The 19593-nt window shown below is 39.1% G+C and overlaps 2 protein-coding genes across 3 annotated transcripts in view; one reads left to right on the plus strand and one right to left on the minus strand.

Annotated features, from left to right (window-relative positions):
• LOC135474775 (alanine aminotransferase 2-like) overlaps positions 1 to 7285 on the plus strand; it is a 29300-nt gene extending 22015 nt beyond the window's left edge. Inside the window, exon 13 of the mRNA XM_064754370.1 lies at positions 2526 to 7285. Within this exon, the coding sequence (XP_064610440.1) occupies positions 2526 to 2616 (91 nt within the window). The 3' untranslated portion in view covers positions 2617 to 7285. The remainder of the gene's footprint in view (positions 1 to 2525) is intronic.
• A 1433-nt stretch (positions 7286 to 8718) lies between these two features.
• Positions 8719 to 19593, minus strand: part of LOC135474817 (carbonic anhydrase 2-like) — a 45047-nt gene continuing 34172 nt past the window's right edge. For both annotated transcript variants that reach the window (XM_064754416.1, XM_064754417.1), the window contains exons 3-8: positions 17528 to 17722; positions 14511 to 14629; positions 13314 to 13409; positions 12408 to 12519; positions 11792 to 11901; positions 8719 to 11071 (exon numbers count right to left, since the gene is read on the minus strand). In XM_064754416.1, the coding sequence (XP_064610486.1) occupies positions 10949 to 11071; positions 11792 to 11901; positions 12408 to 12519; positions 13314 to 13409; positions 14511 to 14629; positions 17528 to 17722 (755 nt within the window). In that variant the 3' untranslated portion in view covers positions 8719 to 10948. The remainder of the gene's footprint in view (positions 11072 to 11791; positions 11902 to 12407; positions 12520 to 13313; positions 13410 to 14510; positions 14630 to 17527; positions 17723 to 19593) is intronic.

The raw sequence follows: 19593 nt of genomic DNA on the forward strand, positions 1-19593 counted from the left end.
TGTAGAGTAATTCACTCTGGGTTGTGTGAGATGTAGAATAGTTCAGCCTGGGTTGTGTGGGATGTAGAGTAGTTCATCCTGGGTTGTGTGAGATGTAGAATAGTTCATCCTGAGTTGTGTGAGATGTAGGGTAGTTCAGCCTGGGTTGTGTGGGATGTAGAGTAGTTCATCATAGGTTGTGTGGGGTGTAGAGTAGTTCATCATAGGTTGTGTGGGGTGTAGAGTAGTTCATCATAGGTTGTGTGGGATGTAGAGTAGTTCAGCTTGGGTTGTGTGGGATGTAGAGTAGTTCACCCTGGGTTGTGTGAGATGTAGAGTAGTTCATCCTGGGTTTTGTAAAATGTAGAAAAGTTCATCCTGGGTTGTGTGGGATGTGGAGTAGTTCAGCCTGGGTTGTGTGGGATGTAGAGTAGTTCATCCTGGCTTGTGTGAGATGTAGAGGAGTTCAGCCTGGGCTGTGTGGGATGTAGAGTAGTTCAGCCTGTGTTGTGTGGGATGTAGAGTAGTTCAGCCTGGGTTGTGTGGGATGTAGAGTAGTTCAGCCTGGGTTGTGTGGGATGTAGAGTAGTTCATCCTGGGTTGTGTGAGATGTAGAGTAGTTCAAACTGGGTTGTGTGGGATGTAGAGTAGTTCATGCTGGGTTGTGTGAGATATAGAGGAGTTCAGCCTGGGTTGTGTGGGATGTAGAGTAGTTCATCCTGGGTTGTGTGGGATGTAGAGTAGTTCATGCTGGGTTGTGTGAGATGTAGAGGAGTTCAGCCTGGGTTGTGTGGGATGTAGAGTAGTTCATCCTGGGTTGTGTAGAATGTAGAGTAGTTCATCCTGGGTTGTGTGAGATGTAGAGGAGTTTATCCTGGGTTGTGTGGGATGTAGAGTAGTTCATGCTGGGTTGTGTGAGATGTAGAGTAGGTCATGCTGGGTTGTGTGGGATGTAGAGTAGTTCGTTCTGGGTTGTGTGGGGTGTAGAGTAGTTCATCATAGGTTGTGTGGGGTGTAGAGTAATTCACTCTAGGTTGTGTGGGATGTAGAGTAATTCACTCTAGGTTGTGTGGGATGTAGAGTAATTCACTTTAGGTTGTGTGGGGTGTAGAGGAGTTCATCCTGGGTTGTGTGGGATGTAGAGTAGCTCAGCCTGGGTTATGTGGGATGTAGAGTAGTTCATCCTGGGTTGTGTGAGATGTAGAGGAGTTCAGCCTGGGTTGTGTGGGATGTAGAGTAGTTCAGCCTGGGTTGTGTGGGATGTAGAGTAGTTCATGCTGAGTTGTGTGAGATGTAGAGTAGTTCATTCTGGGTGGTGTGGGGTGTAGAGTAGTTCATCATAGGTTGTGTGGGGTGTAGAGTAATTCACTCTAGGTTGTGTGGGATGTAGAGTAATTCACTCTAGGTTGTGTGGGATGTAGAGTAATTCACTTTAGGTTGTGTGGGATGTAGAGTAGTTCATCCTGGGTTGTGTGGGATGTAGAGTAGTTCAGCCTGGGTTGTGTGGGATGTAGAGTAGTTCAGCCTGGGTTGTGTGGGATGTAGAGTAGTTCATCCTGGGTTGTGTGAGATGTAGAGTAGTTCATGCTGGGTTGTGTGGGATGTAGAGTAGTTCATGCTGGGTTGTGTGAGATATAGAGGAGTTCATCCTGGGTTGTGTGGGATGTAGAGTAGTTCATCCTGGGTTGTGTGGGATGTAGAGTAGTTCATGCTGGGTTGTGTGAGATGTAGAGTAGTTCAGCCTGGGTTGTGTGGGATGTAGAGTAGTTCATCCTGGGTTGTGTGGGATGTAGAGTAGTTCATTCTGGGTTGTGTGGGGTGTAGAGTAATTCACTCTAGGTTGTGTGGGATGTAGAGTAATTCACTCTAGGTTGTGTGGGGTGTAGAGTAGTTCATCATAGGTTGTGTGGGATGTAGATTAGTTCATTCTGGGTTGTGTGGGGTGTAGAGTAATTCACTCTAGGTTGTGTGGGATGTAGAGTAGTTCATTCTGGGTTGTGTGGGATGTAGAGTAATTCACTCTAGGTTGTGTGGGATGTAGAGTAGTTCATCCTGGGTTGTGTGGGATGTAGAGTAGTTCATCCTGGGTTGTGTGAGATGTAGTATAGTTCAGCCTGGGTTGTGTGGGGTGTAGTGTAGTTCATCCTGGGTTGTGTGAGATGTAGTATAGTTCAGCCTGGGTTGCGTGGGATGTAGAGTAGTTCATCCTGGGTTGTGTGGGATGTAGAATAGTTCATCCTGGGTTGTGTGAGATGTAGAGTAATTCACTCTAGGTTGTGTGAGATGTAGTGTAGTTCAGCCTGGGTTGTGTGAGATGTAGAGGAGTTCAGCCTGGGTTTTGTGGGGTGTAGAGTAATTCACTCTAGGTTGTGTGGGATGTAGAATAGTTCATCCTGGGTTGTGTGAGATGTAGAGTAATTCACTCTAGGTTGTGTGAGATGTAGTGTAGTTCAGCCTGGGTTGTGTGAGATGTAGAGTAGTTCATCCTGGGTTGTGGGAGATGTACATGTATGTGCAATGACAGATAATTTTTTTTCTTTTTTCAGGACAACTATTTTACCCCCTGTGGACAAATTACAAGTATTACTCAGTCATTTTAGGGACTTTCACCAAGGATTTCTGCAGAAGTACCAGTGAAGTTTACAGTTGTCTCCCTTGATCCGTTAGATATTTTGTCTTTTTAATTCATCATAGATGTACATGTATGGTCTAAAAATAGGGAATTACAGAATGGCTTGAAAGAACATGATAAAAAGTATGTGCAAATTTCAGATGAAATAAGTTTGGAGAGGTTGCTGGAAAATCAAATAGAAATGTTTCCGGCACATTGATCTGAGTTAAGTTTCAGTGCATTTGTTGGTTGACAGAAATGAACGTAGTAAAGTACAGATAACATTTATGAGGCTGTGGTGAGGAACACTAGAATAACATGTATCAACCGATGCAGAGAACACAGAGGGAGTTGAACAGGATGGACAGATGCTGTTAATAGGATTCAATCAACAGCACAGTATTTTACACAGTATATATTGCTCACCTGTTAATTTAGGTAACGGGCATTGATTGCCATGCTAAAAATGTATAATAACACAGGGAAAAGGGATCTGAGATACTCAGAGATATATGGGGAATCCCCAAATCTCCTTCATGTATCACATTTATCTCAGTGTTTATTGTGTCTTCACTTATCTTAACCCATTAAAAGGTAACATTTGTAAAAATTAATATACTTTAGCTGTGAGATTTTGATGTATTAAACTGATTGCTTTAAAATTTACATGAAATCTACATTTCTGCACATGTACATCTACACAGACCATGGATTAGCTTGACTTACTGCCCAATTATTATGACATCATCTTGATAACATGTCACCTTTTCTGATGTTTATTCAAATCAGGTACACAGAAAAGCCCATATTTCTTTATCCATACCAATTTCATTGAAAAGTCCATATTGGTGTTAATTTTGGCTTAGTGAGGTTTGTGGCCTTCAAACTTGAGATTATCATAATAACATAGGATGATGTTTGCTCTGGTTTCTGTTGTCCCTTAACCAGCTTCAGCATGCATCAAATTACAAAACCTTCAGTGTACTGCCATTTTATATTTGGCTTGGATTTCAGACAAATTTAAATCATCCAATACTCTTCCAAATTCAAAATTTCTCTCACTCTATGAAACAAGAAAACTGGCAAGTATGTGGTCACAAGATAGGATGCATTTGCATTTTAAAAGCACGCCTCACAATCAAGAATAAGAACATAACCGTTTCCAACAGTGTGTCTGTCTAGTGGATCTTGGTGCAGCTAAAAAAAGAGACACAGTCTAGACTAACTGAACACACAAAAAAAAATGTATCTCGAAACTGCTGTCAGCATTTCTCTTTGTCAGTGTTCCTGAAAAGCAAAACAACAAAAGGCAAACACATGATTGTACCTTAATTAGCCTGTTCTTTACACTTCCATATCCTGCATGCTAGTGATCTTTACAATCAGTCAATCCTCACCACTTGCTGTACAAAGTGTACTGTTAGTGTTTGAGGGGTTCAGAAGATACGTGCTTGTGATTATTGTAAATAGGATATTTGCTGAGTCAAATGTGTACATATCCTACAACATAGGACTTTTAAAAATTATTTTTGCAATTTCTTAATTATGATCATACGTATGTTGTGTATGTTGTATTTTATAGGAATGTAGATTTTCAGACATCCAGGATAGTACACTATCAAAGATAACACTATAAAATTGTTCTACTGGACAATGTATATTATTTAAAGACGTTGTGGCAACAACCTATCGACTTCAACAGAGTAAGGTGTTAAACAAAAAGAATTCCTATTTATATTGAAGTTACATACAACAACAAGGTGAGCATACCAGTATGTACAAGTTTCATGGTGAACACCGTTCACGTTCATGGTTGAAGTATACAATGGGTCTATACAATTTAAAACAGTGAGACAACAGGAGCTAGTATATAGTGACCGAATTTGAATATTATACAGTTTCACATCAGTGAACAAATTTTACCATGTTGAGGTAAATTTGCACAAGCTAATTAACATTTTTAACGTTGTCACTGCAACATCAGTAAATAATATACATTGTCCGGTAGAACAGTTTTATAGTGTTATCTTGTTTATCGTGTTGTAGTTGTTGGCAAGACAGATATCTATTAGTAGCCTGAGTGATGTCCACAAGCATGGACTATGAACTGGAACCTTTCAAGAACACATTAATGCATTTAGTTTTTGTAATTCTTACCCAATGTTTGAAGCAATTTGGACAAGTTTGGTTTGTCATGCTCATAGGGTCTTGTGATTTCCCCCTGCAGGATTCAATAAAATATCAAATGGCCCAAAATTTATTTAAAAAATCAGATGAAATTTGAATGATGCAGAGTAGTGATGTTTACAAATTTTCAAGCTTCAAATTGGCCTATTTTTTTCTAAATGATGCCTGTTTTTTTTTTTTCAAATATTATAGAATTAATTCAGTCTTCTAAAAATTCAAAAAAACGTTTTGTCAGATTTTTCTTCTATGTTACATTGATGACCAAATAAAGTTATGCCTCAGAGACAGTAAAATTTATTAAAAATCCACAGTTAACGGGGTTTAAAAAAAATGAAGTAGGAAAACACACTAATATTTGACATTCATCCATATACATGTACATCCAGTTAAAACCCACCTACAGTACACCATGTTACCATTAGCTCCTTAGTTTTGTATGAAGACCTCCTTGAATTAGTCTTTGTTGTGTATTATTTTGGACCTACTTGTGCAGTTATATGCAGACAGGCCCACAACTATTCCATTGTCACAAAAGAGAACAGTGAGTATCTCAATGTGGGCTAGGATTTCCAGCTGTGAGCTGTGGTCCCGTTGATCGAATGAGCTGAATCACGTGACATATATTTGTCCATCAGGCGTGGGGTGTGAATGTTCAAGCTTACTTGTGTAAATGACATTTAGAATAAATCATGTAGCATAATGACTTTACTGTCGAACTCAGTACGTGGAGATCGAGTCGAGCTGTGAAGAAACCTGATATAGTGACAGGTGATTTACTTTGTCTATGTACACTTCAGACTTTCGTATGAATTGTCATACAAATAGCGCTGCAAGGTAAAGTGTTCTGAAGTTTCATTTTCAACAAGAGTAAGAAAAGAAAGGAAAACGTAAGCGGCAAGTGTTGAAAGGCCTGCGTGAAAAGAATATTTACAATTTAGGCTTTAAATGTTCGAGAGAAAAAGCATCAAAACGGTAAAACAATGGTATCTTTTTGGGGAGCTGGAAAAGTTACAATGTCACTGAACAGTCAGATGCTGGAACAGAAACGGGATTTAATAACAACAGGGACACGGACTCGCCGCACAATTGAGATCTAATCAGGACCCACGTCGACCCCTCAGATAATGCCGTGACCATATACATTTGGTATTTAGCGATGCTTGTGAAGGAGATCTTTAAGAATAATCAGAAAATAATTTAAGAAAAAAACATGAGTGACAGTTTTTGTGTATGTGTATATATATTTTAAATAAAAGTGAGCGTGTGGTGAGCACATGCGCAGTGTTGAAACATTGCAAATACCAGCAACAGTTTTAGATGCAGATGGTACCGTTACTTCATATATGATATATAGGGGTTTCATCTCTTTTATAACAATCTAAAGGCTTGAAGAGAAAATTGTAGAGGCGTTTAGAATGATTTGTTGGTTCTGTAATATGTCAAAAATATGGTAATGTTCAGGGCTCAGAATACACATCACGAATAAGTGGACCATTTCCACACCATTCACTCTTTAGCCTGGCCGCCTCCCCAAGGAACTTCCAAGCCGGTCCATTTTTCATAAGGAAACAAAGATATTTCCATCCACCAACAGAAAATTCAAAATTTTACATATACTACTCACAACCCCCAACCCCTGACCGTCAAACAGATTCCCAACACCATTGCATACCAACAACTAAATGACCAAGAATTTTGGATAGGTAAAGATCAATACTTGTGATTATGGCGCTTTTTGGTGTGCTAGAGCCGATCAGGGAATTGAGTAATCATAAAATAAGTTTTTGTTTAATGCAGTACCACTATACATGATACGTAGCAACTAACAATGACTTATAGTTAAACTTTCTTGTTTGTAGATGTGGCTATACTGTATCTTCGCACTAATTATGATGGATTTCCCCTTGTTGGTTTTCAGATTTTATACCTTTACAATCATGTAAGAGAAAACAATCGAAGCTAAAAATTTACCGTAAACTGCATATCTTAATACCTCCACAAGAAAGAAGTAGCGTTAATGATAAACAAATAATTTCAAATGTTATTTGAACAAGTCAGTGTAAGTATACATTGTGGGTTTACTTCTACTTTCTTATAGACTTGCACTGGAAGTTTTGTACATGTAGCTGCAAATTTCGAATAAACATTTTATGTTGATTATTCTAATCAAAAGATAGTGAATCACAACGAAAGTAAGGTCATTTATCAAGCATTTCTAAGGAAAGCAATCTCATTTGTATTAGAACATGTTACGGGCAACACCGAGTACTTGTGCTATAATGGTGGTTTTAATGTGAAGGCAGCGTATTTCACAAGCCGTTGATACTGTGAGCAATTTTTCCTGGGGAAGCAAATCTATATTTGGTTACAAAAGAGAGTTGTAGAAATATTTTCCTTCATGGAGCGTATTGGGACTCCGATCTCACAAGAGCCTGAGTCCGGGTTTTATGTATATAGTAATACTTGTAGGCTTGTATGCAGAAAATAGATTTAGGTTGAACGGAATAAAGAAAGAAAACTTACCAGTGGTGTGTTGTGTTTTTTGTTTGATTAATGGAATTCTTTAACATAAACCATATTGGTAAAATGAGATTTCGTGGTGTGCTGGTTTAAAGGTAAAATTTTGCCATAGAGCCGACTGTAATTTAAGACGCCGTCAGTATGGTTGAATGTGACTTAGTTGTCAGACACTCGGAGTTGTAAACCATCAAATGGTTTATTTAATTGTGCTTTAATATACAGAGGCTTTTGCAAGAAGCTGATTCTCAGTTCTTTCTTGAACGTACGCTCCAATTCCAACTTGTGCTAGCAGATCTATTCCAGATAATTCCATTTGCTAAATACTACTTACTAATTCATCTGAACACAATGCCATTGTGAAAGGTATCTCTATTCGAACAACCGGCCACGATAACTCGGGCGGCTCCACTTACTTGCCTTCGGTAAGTCGTCTCGGTGAAGCAGCACTAGATAAAAGAGCGGTGGAAATCCGTCCTGCAACAAGGAGGCACATTACATGCACTCTAAGGATTCCTTTGTTGTCATATTACTGAAAAATTGTTAAGTACGGCACTAAACACTCACGCACTCACTCTTTTCGAACAATGTTTTGTCGGCCGCGGCAGTGAATGGCTGCTCCATTTTGCGTTAAAGTAGCCTCCCCTTGATCATTTGTGTGTCGTCAGCATTTGTTGAAAAATGAAATTGGTCACATAACAATGATGGCGTGTTCGACCCTATCCCCCACTGGGTCAGCAGCTGCATGACTCTGGAGACTTTCTAGGACTAAATAGTTATCTTAGTTTCGGATCTTCCTTGTTTAACATCGCTTTCCTTTTCATATGTAGGCCTACAGCATTGTAAGTTGATAAGCAATATTGGTGAAACCAAGTAAATCATATAAAAAAATTGCAAACACCGGACATTACAGTGTTACGCCTGAGGAGGTGGCCGGAAAATATTAATTAAATAGCCAAGTTTTCTTAGATGTTACTTCGGAATTAATCTTTACATTAATTTATTTGAACGGGATTTACTGCTGAACTTTCACATACAGACCTACGACAGAGGGCGAATTTTTATCACTTGAATGAAACCCAGACATGAAAAAACCATCTTAAGCGGAAGTTGGATTCGAACCTGCGACCTCATTTGTCTTTGCTGCTCTGATAAATGATATCTGTATGTGTTATAGATCATACAGTGTTATACAGTGTATACAAAACTGTACAGCAACCTGCGGATGGTCGTGGATTTCCCCGGGCTCTGGCCGGTTTCCTGCCACCGTCTTATACGTGAAATATTCTTGAATACGACATAAAACACCGATCAAATAAATAATTTTCTGAACTATCAGCTAGAAAGAAGAACTCATACGCATGAAAAAGGGACACGACACCAGACACTTCTGCCAGGAGATAAGAAAAGACGGAATTTGCTGAGCTCAAAACCGAGTATTTTATTTCTTCCATCGTTAAATCCGTATAAACTATACATCGGTGGAAATCTTTCCCTACAATATATACATTATTATCTTTTTTTGGTGACACAGACGTTCATTTCATATAATAGCACATAAAGCAATAAAGACTGAAGATACTAAAGAGTATTGTGACGATGAATACACAGTCAAGTTCATTAAAGCGAACGTTTCACCGGTCACACAAACGCCAGGGATATTCTGCTTTATGTTGGCTGGGATCTAACCCAGCCATTGGAATGATGACTGGCACCCTATGTGGAACGCTGAAGTTTGATTAGCTCGCGGAATAACACACTGGCGTCGTTTATAAAATGAAACCATATTGATTAAATTGGTTGCCTTACCAGCTGCCTGCAATCAGACCAATAAATAGAGCACACGTGTATGCCTAAAGGATAGAAAAGTCTTTTATCCATAATAAAAAAGGGGGGAAAGATGGAGATATTTCCTTTCAAACGCGATTATTTATTGTGTTTGCCTGTGTAATTTCTATACATAAGACTGAATAATGCGATAGAAAATGCCTGAATCACAAGGCGAGAAAATGCCTGAATCACCTGATCATATGACCCAGTGTCAGAGGTCAGGTCGTGACCTTTGGCCCTTATCCAAAGCAAAAGCCTGGCTTTTAAACGTGTGACGTCAACTGAAAGCTGTCTGATGAATGGCAATGTTTAATAACACAGCACAACTGATGTAGATTTAACCAGGGACTGGACCACCTATGCCCGCGCAATGGTAACTCTGGTCAAAATTGATTTCATCATTTTTGTCTTACAATTGCATGAGTAATATGCTATCCATATGTTTACGCAACACTATGATACTGACACAATGGACTACACAGCTTAGACCAGAATTACACTAGGCCGGAAAGGATCCTATTATGTAGTATCGAACACGCTGAGAATATTTTCTGAATTGTTTCGTAGCAAAGTGCAACATAAATTAGAACATGCTCGGTATAAAACATAACAGCATAACATTCAATGACACACAAAACACACAATATCACAAAGAACTTATTTAACAAACGCTTATGTATACTAGGCAAATGTCCAAGCACACGGCCAACATGATGATGATAAATACTAACTAGTAACATTAACATTAAAACTGCAACAGGCCCATGTGAGGGTAAAGCTCGGTATGAGCTACATGTATTTTGATACAGTACCAAAATGAATTCTGAGAAGGATAAATGATACAATAACAAACATGAGCTAGCTAATAGAGGTACAAATAACAGTAATGGTGTTTGAGTGTTTTGGTGAGAGGCATATGAACGAGTCGGGTATGAGCCATATATAAAGGGTACAAGAAGTAAAGGGTACAAGAAGTAAAGGGTACAAGAAGTAAAGGGTACAAGAAGTAAAGGCAATAATCACTAACCACATGTATAAGGTGGCTATAAATGCTGCATGCTTCACTGCCATAGTTCGGCGTTCGGAAATAAGCCCAGGACAAATAAAAACATCCAGGAAAAGTTCCATGTGGCCCATGGTATAAAAACAAAATGGGTAACGTTTCTTTTCGATCTCGTGAACTTTGGCATGAATGTCAGACGATAGATGCAGATGACACTGGTGAACTGACGACTGGCTTACACACTACACTGGCGTGTTATTTTAATACAAGCCCCAGTAAGCTGTAAAACTGAATACAAAAACGCTGTACAAAAATAAAACCAAATCCATCCCATAGATAACGTTACGTGCTCGTAACTACCATGGTAACCAGTACCGACCAAGGTAGTTACGTACTTATAACATTACGGCGGCTTCATGGTCAGTCCAAAACGCCCTACCACCAACACCAACAATTTGGCAAGCAGGGAGCTGAGACCACCAGTGAAGCTGTAATGCAGGGAAATACAACACAGCAAACAAATTCCCAAACAGACACAGTATCTTGAAAAAAGTTTTGAAAAATAAAATTCCGATGATTTATATGCCTTGTAGTTTCCGTGTACATCGCATCTGTATTAGACGTTATTATGACTAAAGTAACTTTAATATTTGGTAATGTTTGTGCTAATATTTGGTCTTCACTAGAAAGCTCAACTCGTGGATATACATATGGATCTATTGTGAAAGACATACACATATTAAGTTTGAAGGAAATCAGACAGAGCATTCCTGCTGGAGAGAGACCATAGCCCTGGGGAGGCACGGGGTTGGGACTGTCCTTTACTTGAAAGACGCTCGGACCTTCCTGTCGCCCACGGGCAGGGTAGGTCTGTTGTTATCCACCATGTTGTGCTGCTGGGCGTTTGGACAATCTTCACATACAAGCGACCGCAGGGTCTTCAGCTGAAAATTAAGAAAAAAAATGCAATGTACACGTAACTGACTGGCCAGTAGAAGCATCATATTGCGATCGTCAATAAAAGAAATAAATCATTAGCATCCACAGCGCTCTGTATAGTATACCGTGCAGATCGTACATCCTACGGTACAGACCAGACATATACAGCGATATCAATCTCGGGCTTCCTCTCTGGTCGTACGTGGCAAAGTACGTACCTGCGAATGGTCGTATCTTTCGAGCCCGGTTGGCTCCCACAATAATTACAATATGTTGCCACCGTCGTATAAGGAAAATATTGTTGAGTACTGTGCAGAACTCCAATCAAATAAATAAAGAAATATACAGAGTGATATCGTGTTTGCTGGAAAATGACAAACGGGACATTGGGGAAAAGTTTTGCTTCTATCTTCATTTCTGTAATTGATTTTCAGCTCTTGCTTTGTGGTGAATTCTAAATTCCTTGACCACCTAAGATGTTATACCACACTTTCAATGTACAAGCCTCACAGCGCGTTCCTCTTCCAGTAGGCCAACGTTTTTTCAGACTGGCTGTGAATGTAATTAAGCATTGGGCTCAAGACATGCCTGGGTTTATTTCCTTATCCAAAAATCTACCTTATCTCTCTTTCTGATCTGACCATCAAGTTTCTATAATCTTATCTGATGACCAATCGTGTATGGCAGCCAATCAATTTTCTGTCTCTTTTGTCATTTTATCATACCTGAGCCTCGGACATTTCTACACACTCTTGGAACACGATCCACGAGACACTCTCTGCGCATGGGGGCGTTGTCAGCGAGCCATCATACGTCCAGTATTTGGAAGTATTTCCTGAAAAAAAATAATCATGTGAACGTCAAACACAAAGAACCTGTAAGATATGTTTATTCAAATAACATCTCTGAGAGCGGATAAACTAAAATACCAACTTGATAAAATATTTGTACACAATATTAAGGTCATGGTTAGTCGTGCTAAAGGTGTTTTAACGTTAAAAAAAATAAATAAACTTTAAATACTAGGCCCTAATGCAGTCACATTTAAATACGACTACGTACGAGTTACCTGCCGATTACCTGTAAATCAGGGAACACAATCAACGCTGATTGGCGCACGGTGGATAAAGTGGATCATACGTTAAAGACTCTTACCCCCGTCATACTTCAATACATAAATATCGTACTAATAAGCGTCCACCTCACTTAATCAGCTTAATCAGTTAATCAGCTTCAATCGTGCTTTCTTTTAAGAAAATGGTAAAGATATATTTGCTTAAAGGCCTTCTATAAAGCAGTGGCACAGACATATAAATCTTGTACGTGTGATAGTATTAATACCTGGAAGTAGGCATTGCGGGGAAAAACTGGAAATAGTGGAAGACTGCCCCTTAAACTTCACTTTTTCCATCGCCTCAGCTAACGTCTTAAAACCTGGGCATTCCTTTCCAGCCTAGGAAGATACATGTACCACAGGATTGTAAATATTTAAGAGAAGAATGAGGAGTACAATAACAGATGTCAAACCATTTGATGTAAAAAGCATCATCAGGAAGCAGATGCCCCTGTAATGTGTTTACGATGTCAGCAACGGTTTGTATAAACAAATTACGTAAGAATGTATACATCATTTAGAACATGTATCGCTAATATTTGGATTCATGGTGACATTGGCTTTGTTTCACAGAATGAATTAGCGTATAGATTACACATAGGCTAAGGCATCCGAATCGAAATATGCATTTTTGCAATGTAGTTTGGAGCGGCTGTATATATCAAAGTCACCAAAAGCGTGTGATTAATATACCGATTAGCTATCCACATATACGATCTTGTTGTCAACGTCAGCAAAAAGAGGCATTTAACGAAACAACTGCACAACTGTAACAGGAGCCCGTCAACTTAATTTACAAACGAAACCCCTGATGATTTTATAATTGAATAGTCCACAATTCTGGATAGTGCTTTCTTCGAATAAGCTATTAGGCAACGTAAACGCGCATACCAGCTTTGGTGAACACCAAATCTAAACATTTACGTAACTGGATAGACTTGCTAGTACCTGGGATTCACAGAACTGCTCAAACTCCAGCCTCTTAATTTTATTTGACACACACTGAATCAATTCCACAATTCGGCTTTGGGTCTGATCTTCCAAGAAGCCTCGTTTGATTTCTTTCTTTTGGTGATAGATTCCAACGACGAGTTACGGGATGAATTCCGATAAAGCACCTGAAATTCGCTCACCTTGATAAGGACTCCGAGCACTGCCAGTCCATTGTCACTAGTGGCCGCCTCGCCGAATCCAGAGTATAGCTCGGTGTTCCAGTGAACCAGATGAAGCTTTTAGAGAAAGGGAAACAATTCACATTACATCTCTCAACTCACATAAAACCGAATTCTTTGCAATTTTAGTACTCCTATACAGAAACAGTATGATGTATTGCGGTATATTTTAGTACTCCTATACAGAAACAGTATGATGTATTGCGGAATATTTTAGTACTCCTATACAGAAACAGTATGATGTATTGCGGTATATTTTAGTACCCCTATACAGAAACAGTATGATGTATTGCGGAATATTTTAGTACCCTTATACAGAAACAGTATGATGTATTGCGGTATATTTTAGTACTCCTATACAGAAACAGTATGATGAATTGCGGAATATTTTAGTACCCCTATACAGAAACAGTATGATGAATTGCGGAATATTTTAGTACCCCTATACAGAAACAGTATGATGTATTGCGGAATATTTTAGTACCCCTATACAGAAACAGTATGATCTTTTGAGGAATATTTTAGTACTCCTATACAGAAACAGTATGATGCATTGAGGAATATTTTAGTACCCCTATACAGAAACAGTATGATGTATTGAGGAATATTTTAGTACCCCTATACAGAAACAGTATGATGTTTTGAGGAATATTTTAGTACTCCTATACAGAAACAGTATGATGCATTGAGGAATATTTTAGTACTCCTATACAGAAACAGTATGATGTATTGCGGAATATTTTAGTACCCCTATACAGAAACAGTATGATCTATTGCGGAATATTTTCGAGTATATAAGTGAAAAATTCTTTATCATGGATTTGAACATGAATCAGATAAATAAAATGAATTTGAAAATGACAGATTTAGCTGAACCATAGTGGCCTGAAGGACAGATTTAGCTGAATCATCGAGGTCTGAAGGACAGATTTAGCTGAACCATAGTGGCCTGAAGGACAGATTTAGCTGAACCATAGTGGCCTGAAGGACAGATTTAGCTGAATCATCGAGGTCTGAAGGACAGATTTAGCTGAACCATAGTGGCCTGAAGGACAGATTTAGCTGAATCATCGAGGTCTGAAGGACAGATTTAGCTGAACCATAGTGGCCTGAAGGACAGATTTAGCTGAATCATCGAGGTCTGAAGGACAGGCTTACCTCAGCGGCATACATCTGCCCATTGACAGTGTGTTCTGAGCCCTTGTTGTTGGCGGAGCCCCAGTGCCAGTGAAACTGTTCCAGTCTGTACTTGTGTTTAAGTGGGCCTCCCGACAGGTCTGAAAGTAGGAGTAAAGAAAAACAAACTTTGACTTGCATGCGCACTAACGTGCTCTTCAACATCTGTTGAAGATTCCATGTAACAATATTCCATGTAACAAGCCATTCGACTTAGTAATAGTGCTGTCATCAGAACTCTTATTATGCCAAAGATTTGTTACAGACTTAGTAATAGTGCTGTCATCAGAACTCTTATTATGCCAAAGATTTGTTACAGACTTAGTAATAGTGCTGTCATCAGAACTCTTATTATGCCAAAGATTTGTTACAGACTTAGTAATAGTGCTGTCATCAGAACTCTTATTATGCCAAAGATTTGTTACAGTCTTAGCTTCTGGTAAATAAACTAGTGTCGGGTCTTCTTGTTTTAATGCTGAACAAATTATGAACATTTATGGAGAAATACCTGCAATTAGTTAGTTGTGTTACAACAAGAAGTACTGCAGTCAATTTTACAGGACAGGAGTGTCAGCAATGGGACAAACATGTAGTAACAAATATACACTCAAGTATTCACGGCCGCTATAAAACGCCGAGCGTAAAATGAGGAGATGACCTGTTGGGATGTTGTAGCTGTAGAAATAGGTCAGTTTTCCCCGTCTTCAGTGATAAAAGCAATTTCTACAACGACAATAAGCATGCAGTGCACTATTTCGCAACAATATTTTTTGTGGTGGACGGACATGACTTGAATAGTGTATGTCAAGATGCAGTTTTCTTTGGTCAGATAACCATGCAGACTACATGCAGCCTATAGACTGCGTTGAACATAATCACCAAATGCATCAACAATACAGCTCAATTACAAACAGGCAGTGTCGTGTGACTTTTCGGAAGTTCAACGTGTATAACTGAATAAAACTGGCTCAGAAGCATATAGTGATGTCTTACAAACGACAATGTCCTGTTCACCTTTTCCCACTGGAATTACAAGATCGTCTAGGTAATTGTTTGCACGTAATTTGTGGGCGTTCACCACCTTAGAGAAAGGGTTTTACTGTGCTTACCGCACGATGTCAATAACCTACTAATCGATGTAATACTCAGAAATTCTTAAACAGCCGAGGCCACTGAACCAGACGACGTGGTAATAAACAAATGGGCAAAATCACTTCTAGTATGGTGTACATTATCTGGTTAGTTTCAAGCTTATTCATCGCCACACGACACCGGGGCCATTTCACTGCGTTCTTTGAATTCATTCATGTGTGTCGAATCAGTTGGGGATCATGTGCTGTTTGATTAGACCCACGTTAGATTCAGATAAGAAACTATAGTTTGCAGACGCGTGTATCAGACCAGTCAATGATAATGATTACTGTTTTAGATGGTCAGACAATTAACGCGGTGTTTAACAATCCCCGGAGGAAAAAACACCCGGCTCACATGACACTACAAAATGATGATTGTAACGTCAGTTCATTCATACTCAAAACCGTTCGGAAAACGTTCTATATACCCACATATATATATATATATATATATATATATATATATATATATATATATATATATATATATATATATGCATATATATATATATATGATTATGTTCAACGCAGTCTATAGGCTGCATGTAGTCTGCATATATATATATATATATATATATATATATATATATATATAATATATGTATGTTCATACATGTTAGTATCTCTCCAACGGCATCGTCAGTTGCTCTTGAGAGGAAACACGAGTCCTGGAATTGCTCTCTCACAGAGCTTCAGTCTGTACCCAATTTCACTAAGTTGCCTTGACCTATGTAAGACAAACGTTACACGACTAAATCCTACTACGATTTACTACGATTCCCGTACATCTGAGCTCCTCTTGCCTTTGTATTCATTGTTGTACTCAAATAGTGCCACCTATATACAACCGATTTTCCAGAACAGTCACGGTAAAACCAATACTGATTTATTTATTTATTTGACTGGTGTTTTATGTCGTACGCAAGAATATACTACTTCACGACGATGGCCAGCATTAGGAGGAAACTGGGTAAGGCCCGAGGGATTCCCACGACCACTGGCCTGTTGCCAGCAGAAGCCAGTATGAGCTGGACTTAAACTCACTGCGACCGCATTAAAATCAAGATTGAGGTTTAAAACCAAACACCAAATGGACAAATTTGTCACACATGTTGTGTATGAGCAAAATGTTACACATTTGTCAAAGATTTGGATTTTGCTCACTTTGTCAAACATTTTATTCCTTTTTTATGTTTAACGTAGAATAATACATCGTTTATATATGTGACTTTCCGTTCTAAGCTCAATAAGGGCGCTACATCGAAATGCTACCTATCCTTCTGGTAACCTATTACTTGTGGCGGTTTTGAGTTTCATTTTTTTTTTTTTTTGCATAACTAATCCCTGTGATGCATATAATACATGGTTCCTGGCGACACTGTACTGATTGTACGAAATGGCTAACGTAATGCGTAGATGTGGCTTGGTGTGGAAGAAATGCATATGCTCACACATAAACTGACACAAGGAAGTCGTTGCCATGTGCAATCATGCACTCACAGCCACTAAAATACCATCTAGTGCAAATAGTTTCCAAGTAACTGAGAATATCAATCAGTCAAGCATTTTTTTGTTTTAAACTGACCTCAAAATGCGTTTAAATTATATTGTGACCAAGACTTAATAGTTAATAATATTCTCCAGAAACAGTGTAATTGTAACACTGCGGATGGTCGTAGGTTCACCCGGAACTCTAAGTCAGGCCACGTGTTACAGACACACAGACACACGAGCTGACGGATCGTCAAACGTGGAGCATTTCCATGAGAGCTCATCACTTCCATAGCGACGGAGACACAAATATGAGATAACTTTCGATCTCAGTTCATAATGGATATTCCGTTAGGATACCTTGATACGACTTACAAGACTCGGCCTTGACTCCGGCCTTCAGACTGTACCCGCAGTTGCCCAGTGTCAAATCCTTCTCCGTCTGGTAGTTAATGGTGAGCGGTTTACTCGCCAGTTCCTCGTCATAGGTACAGCTGGACGTCAGGATGTCGATAGGCGACTGTCTCTTACCCGCCGCTGCCGGAAAACTCTTTGACCACGTGTGTGGGCCTGAAAATATAGAACAGATTGGAATTATTTCAAAAGAAGTAAAAACTAACTGATGACATTCGATGCGTTGAGAAGGATATTCCTTCCGCGAACCGCAACACTTTGGTTAGTAATCACACTGGCGGTGGCATTGTTTTTTTTTTTGTTTTTTTTTTAGGGGGGTGTGTTGTTGTTGTCTTTTTTTTTTTGTTTTTGAGGGGGGCGGTGGGGGTAACGTTTTGGGGGCGGCGATAGTGTTCGGAGAGGGGGGGGTAGCGTTTGGTGCTGCGGTAACGTTTTGGGGCAGGCGGCCATGTTTTGGTGTTGAGCAAAATCGAAGCCCACACTCATTCCACTGGACGTAAAGCCGGGACAGACCAATTGAGCAGGATTAGAGCACCCCACTCCATTGGTCCAGGGCATACGGTGTGGGAGGATGAATGACTTACTACTCAATACTTTACCATATACTATGTCTAACACCGCATATCGAAAATGATATGAAGTTATCCAGATCTTTTATTCATTTTGACGAGAAGCATTCGTTCTCCGCTTAGCCCTTTACAGCCACGCCATCTTTGATCACCTGACCTTATAAGACATATGCAGTCAACATACATGATGGTTGTAGAAGTAACTCCTGTATAAATCACTTGTTAGAAAGAGCGATAACAGCAGACAGGTCATCGTCTCTTGGCAAAGTTTAGCGATAACCTTTCAACATTTTGTCGTTGGGATTCATATATGTTCAACATGAGCTTGTAACAGAGGGGTTGAGGTCAGGGTCAAATGTATACACTACATCTACTCAGTCAGCATTGCTGTGCAATCGGGTCACGGTACGTATAAATTTATCAACGACCCTTAAAGCGACTGTTCGGATGATTCGCTGGGTTTATCTGTACACTGGAGTTACACTGGGTCACCTACACCACCCCTACAACTCAGTGAGTTGGGTGCCTATGGCTGCAGTGAACGTTTATTCTTTACCACGACTACATCCAAAATTAACGACAAACTGAGGAGGGTTTTGGCTTATCAAGCAAAATAACAGACTGTTTTGCAAACTTTTAAGTAAGTTTTGATGATAGAATACACCATGTTTTGGGGGTGTTTTTTTTAAGTTTCTACCAGATTAGTGTGCTATCAATTTAAATTTATTTTCAATCAAAATACCAGGAAAATGGTGGTTCCACATTGTTCATTTGCGCTCAAATTCATTAACCAATATGTACACAGTTTGAACTGATCACCAGTGCTCCTTGTATTTATTTAATTTCACTGGTTAACATTTCACGATTGATATTGTTTCATGTGTAGCGGAATTTAAGATTTAAAATTTTAAAACTCGGGGCATGGAAACAACTTTCCATTAGTCTTTCGTTCGGCATCATGCACAGGGCACACGTCAGAAAGCGGATGTTTTAAATCAGTCATTACCTTATTTACATAATACAGAGTTTTCAATTCGATGCTTACTTTCGCTTGTTTGATCTGGTGTTCCATTAACTTAAAACTTTTAATGTTAAAAGGCTGAAAATCTTCAGTAGTAATATAATAGTTTATGTTTATTCTTAGATACACATCACAGCTGCTTTGTTTAAATCACGGTGTAGGGAGATAAGTCGTCTTTGTCGCTAACGTTTATGCGTCTACAGAGCAAACCTGCTCCTGTTGTTTGCCTTCCAGGTCAATAACAACAACGCCGGAAATTAGCGAATAAGTGTATTAGCGAATAAGTCATATTTTATATATCAACAGCAGTTTTAGTTCATATCGTACTATAATGTTACATATTTTTAGGCCAAATACAAAACTGAAGACTTGACTCGGTGTTAAATCTGGTGCTAAATATTAAACTAATTTTGAACAAACGGGCCCAGTAGGCTAAA

This window comes from Liolophura sinensis, chromosome 9 (genome assembly GCF_032854445.1).
Source record: "Liolophura sinensis isolate JHLJ2023 chromosome 9, CUHK_Ljap_v2, whole genome shotgun sequence".
Taxonomy (NCBI): domain Eukaryota; kingdom Metazoa; phylum Mollusca; class Polyplacophora; order Chitonida; family Chitonidae; genus Liolophura; species Liolophura sinensis.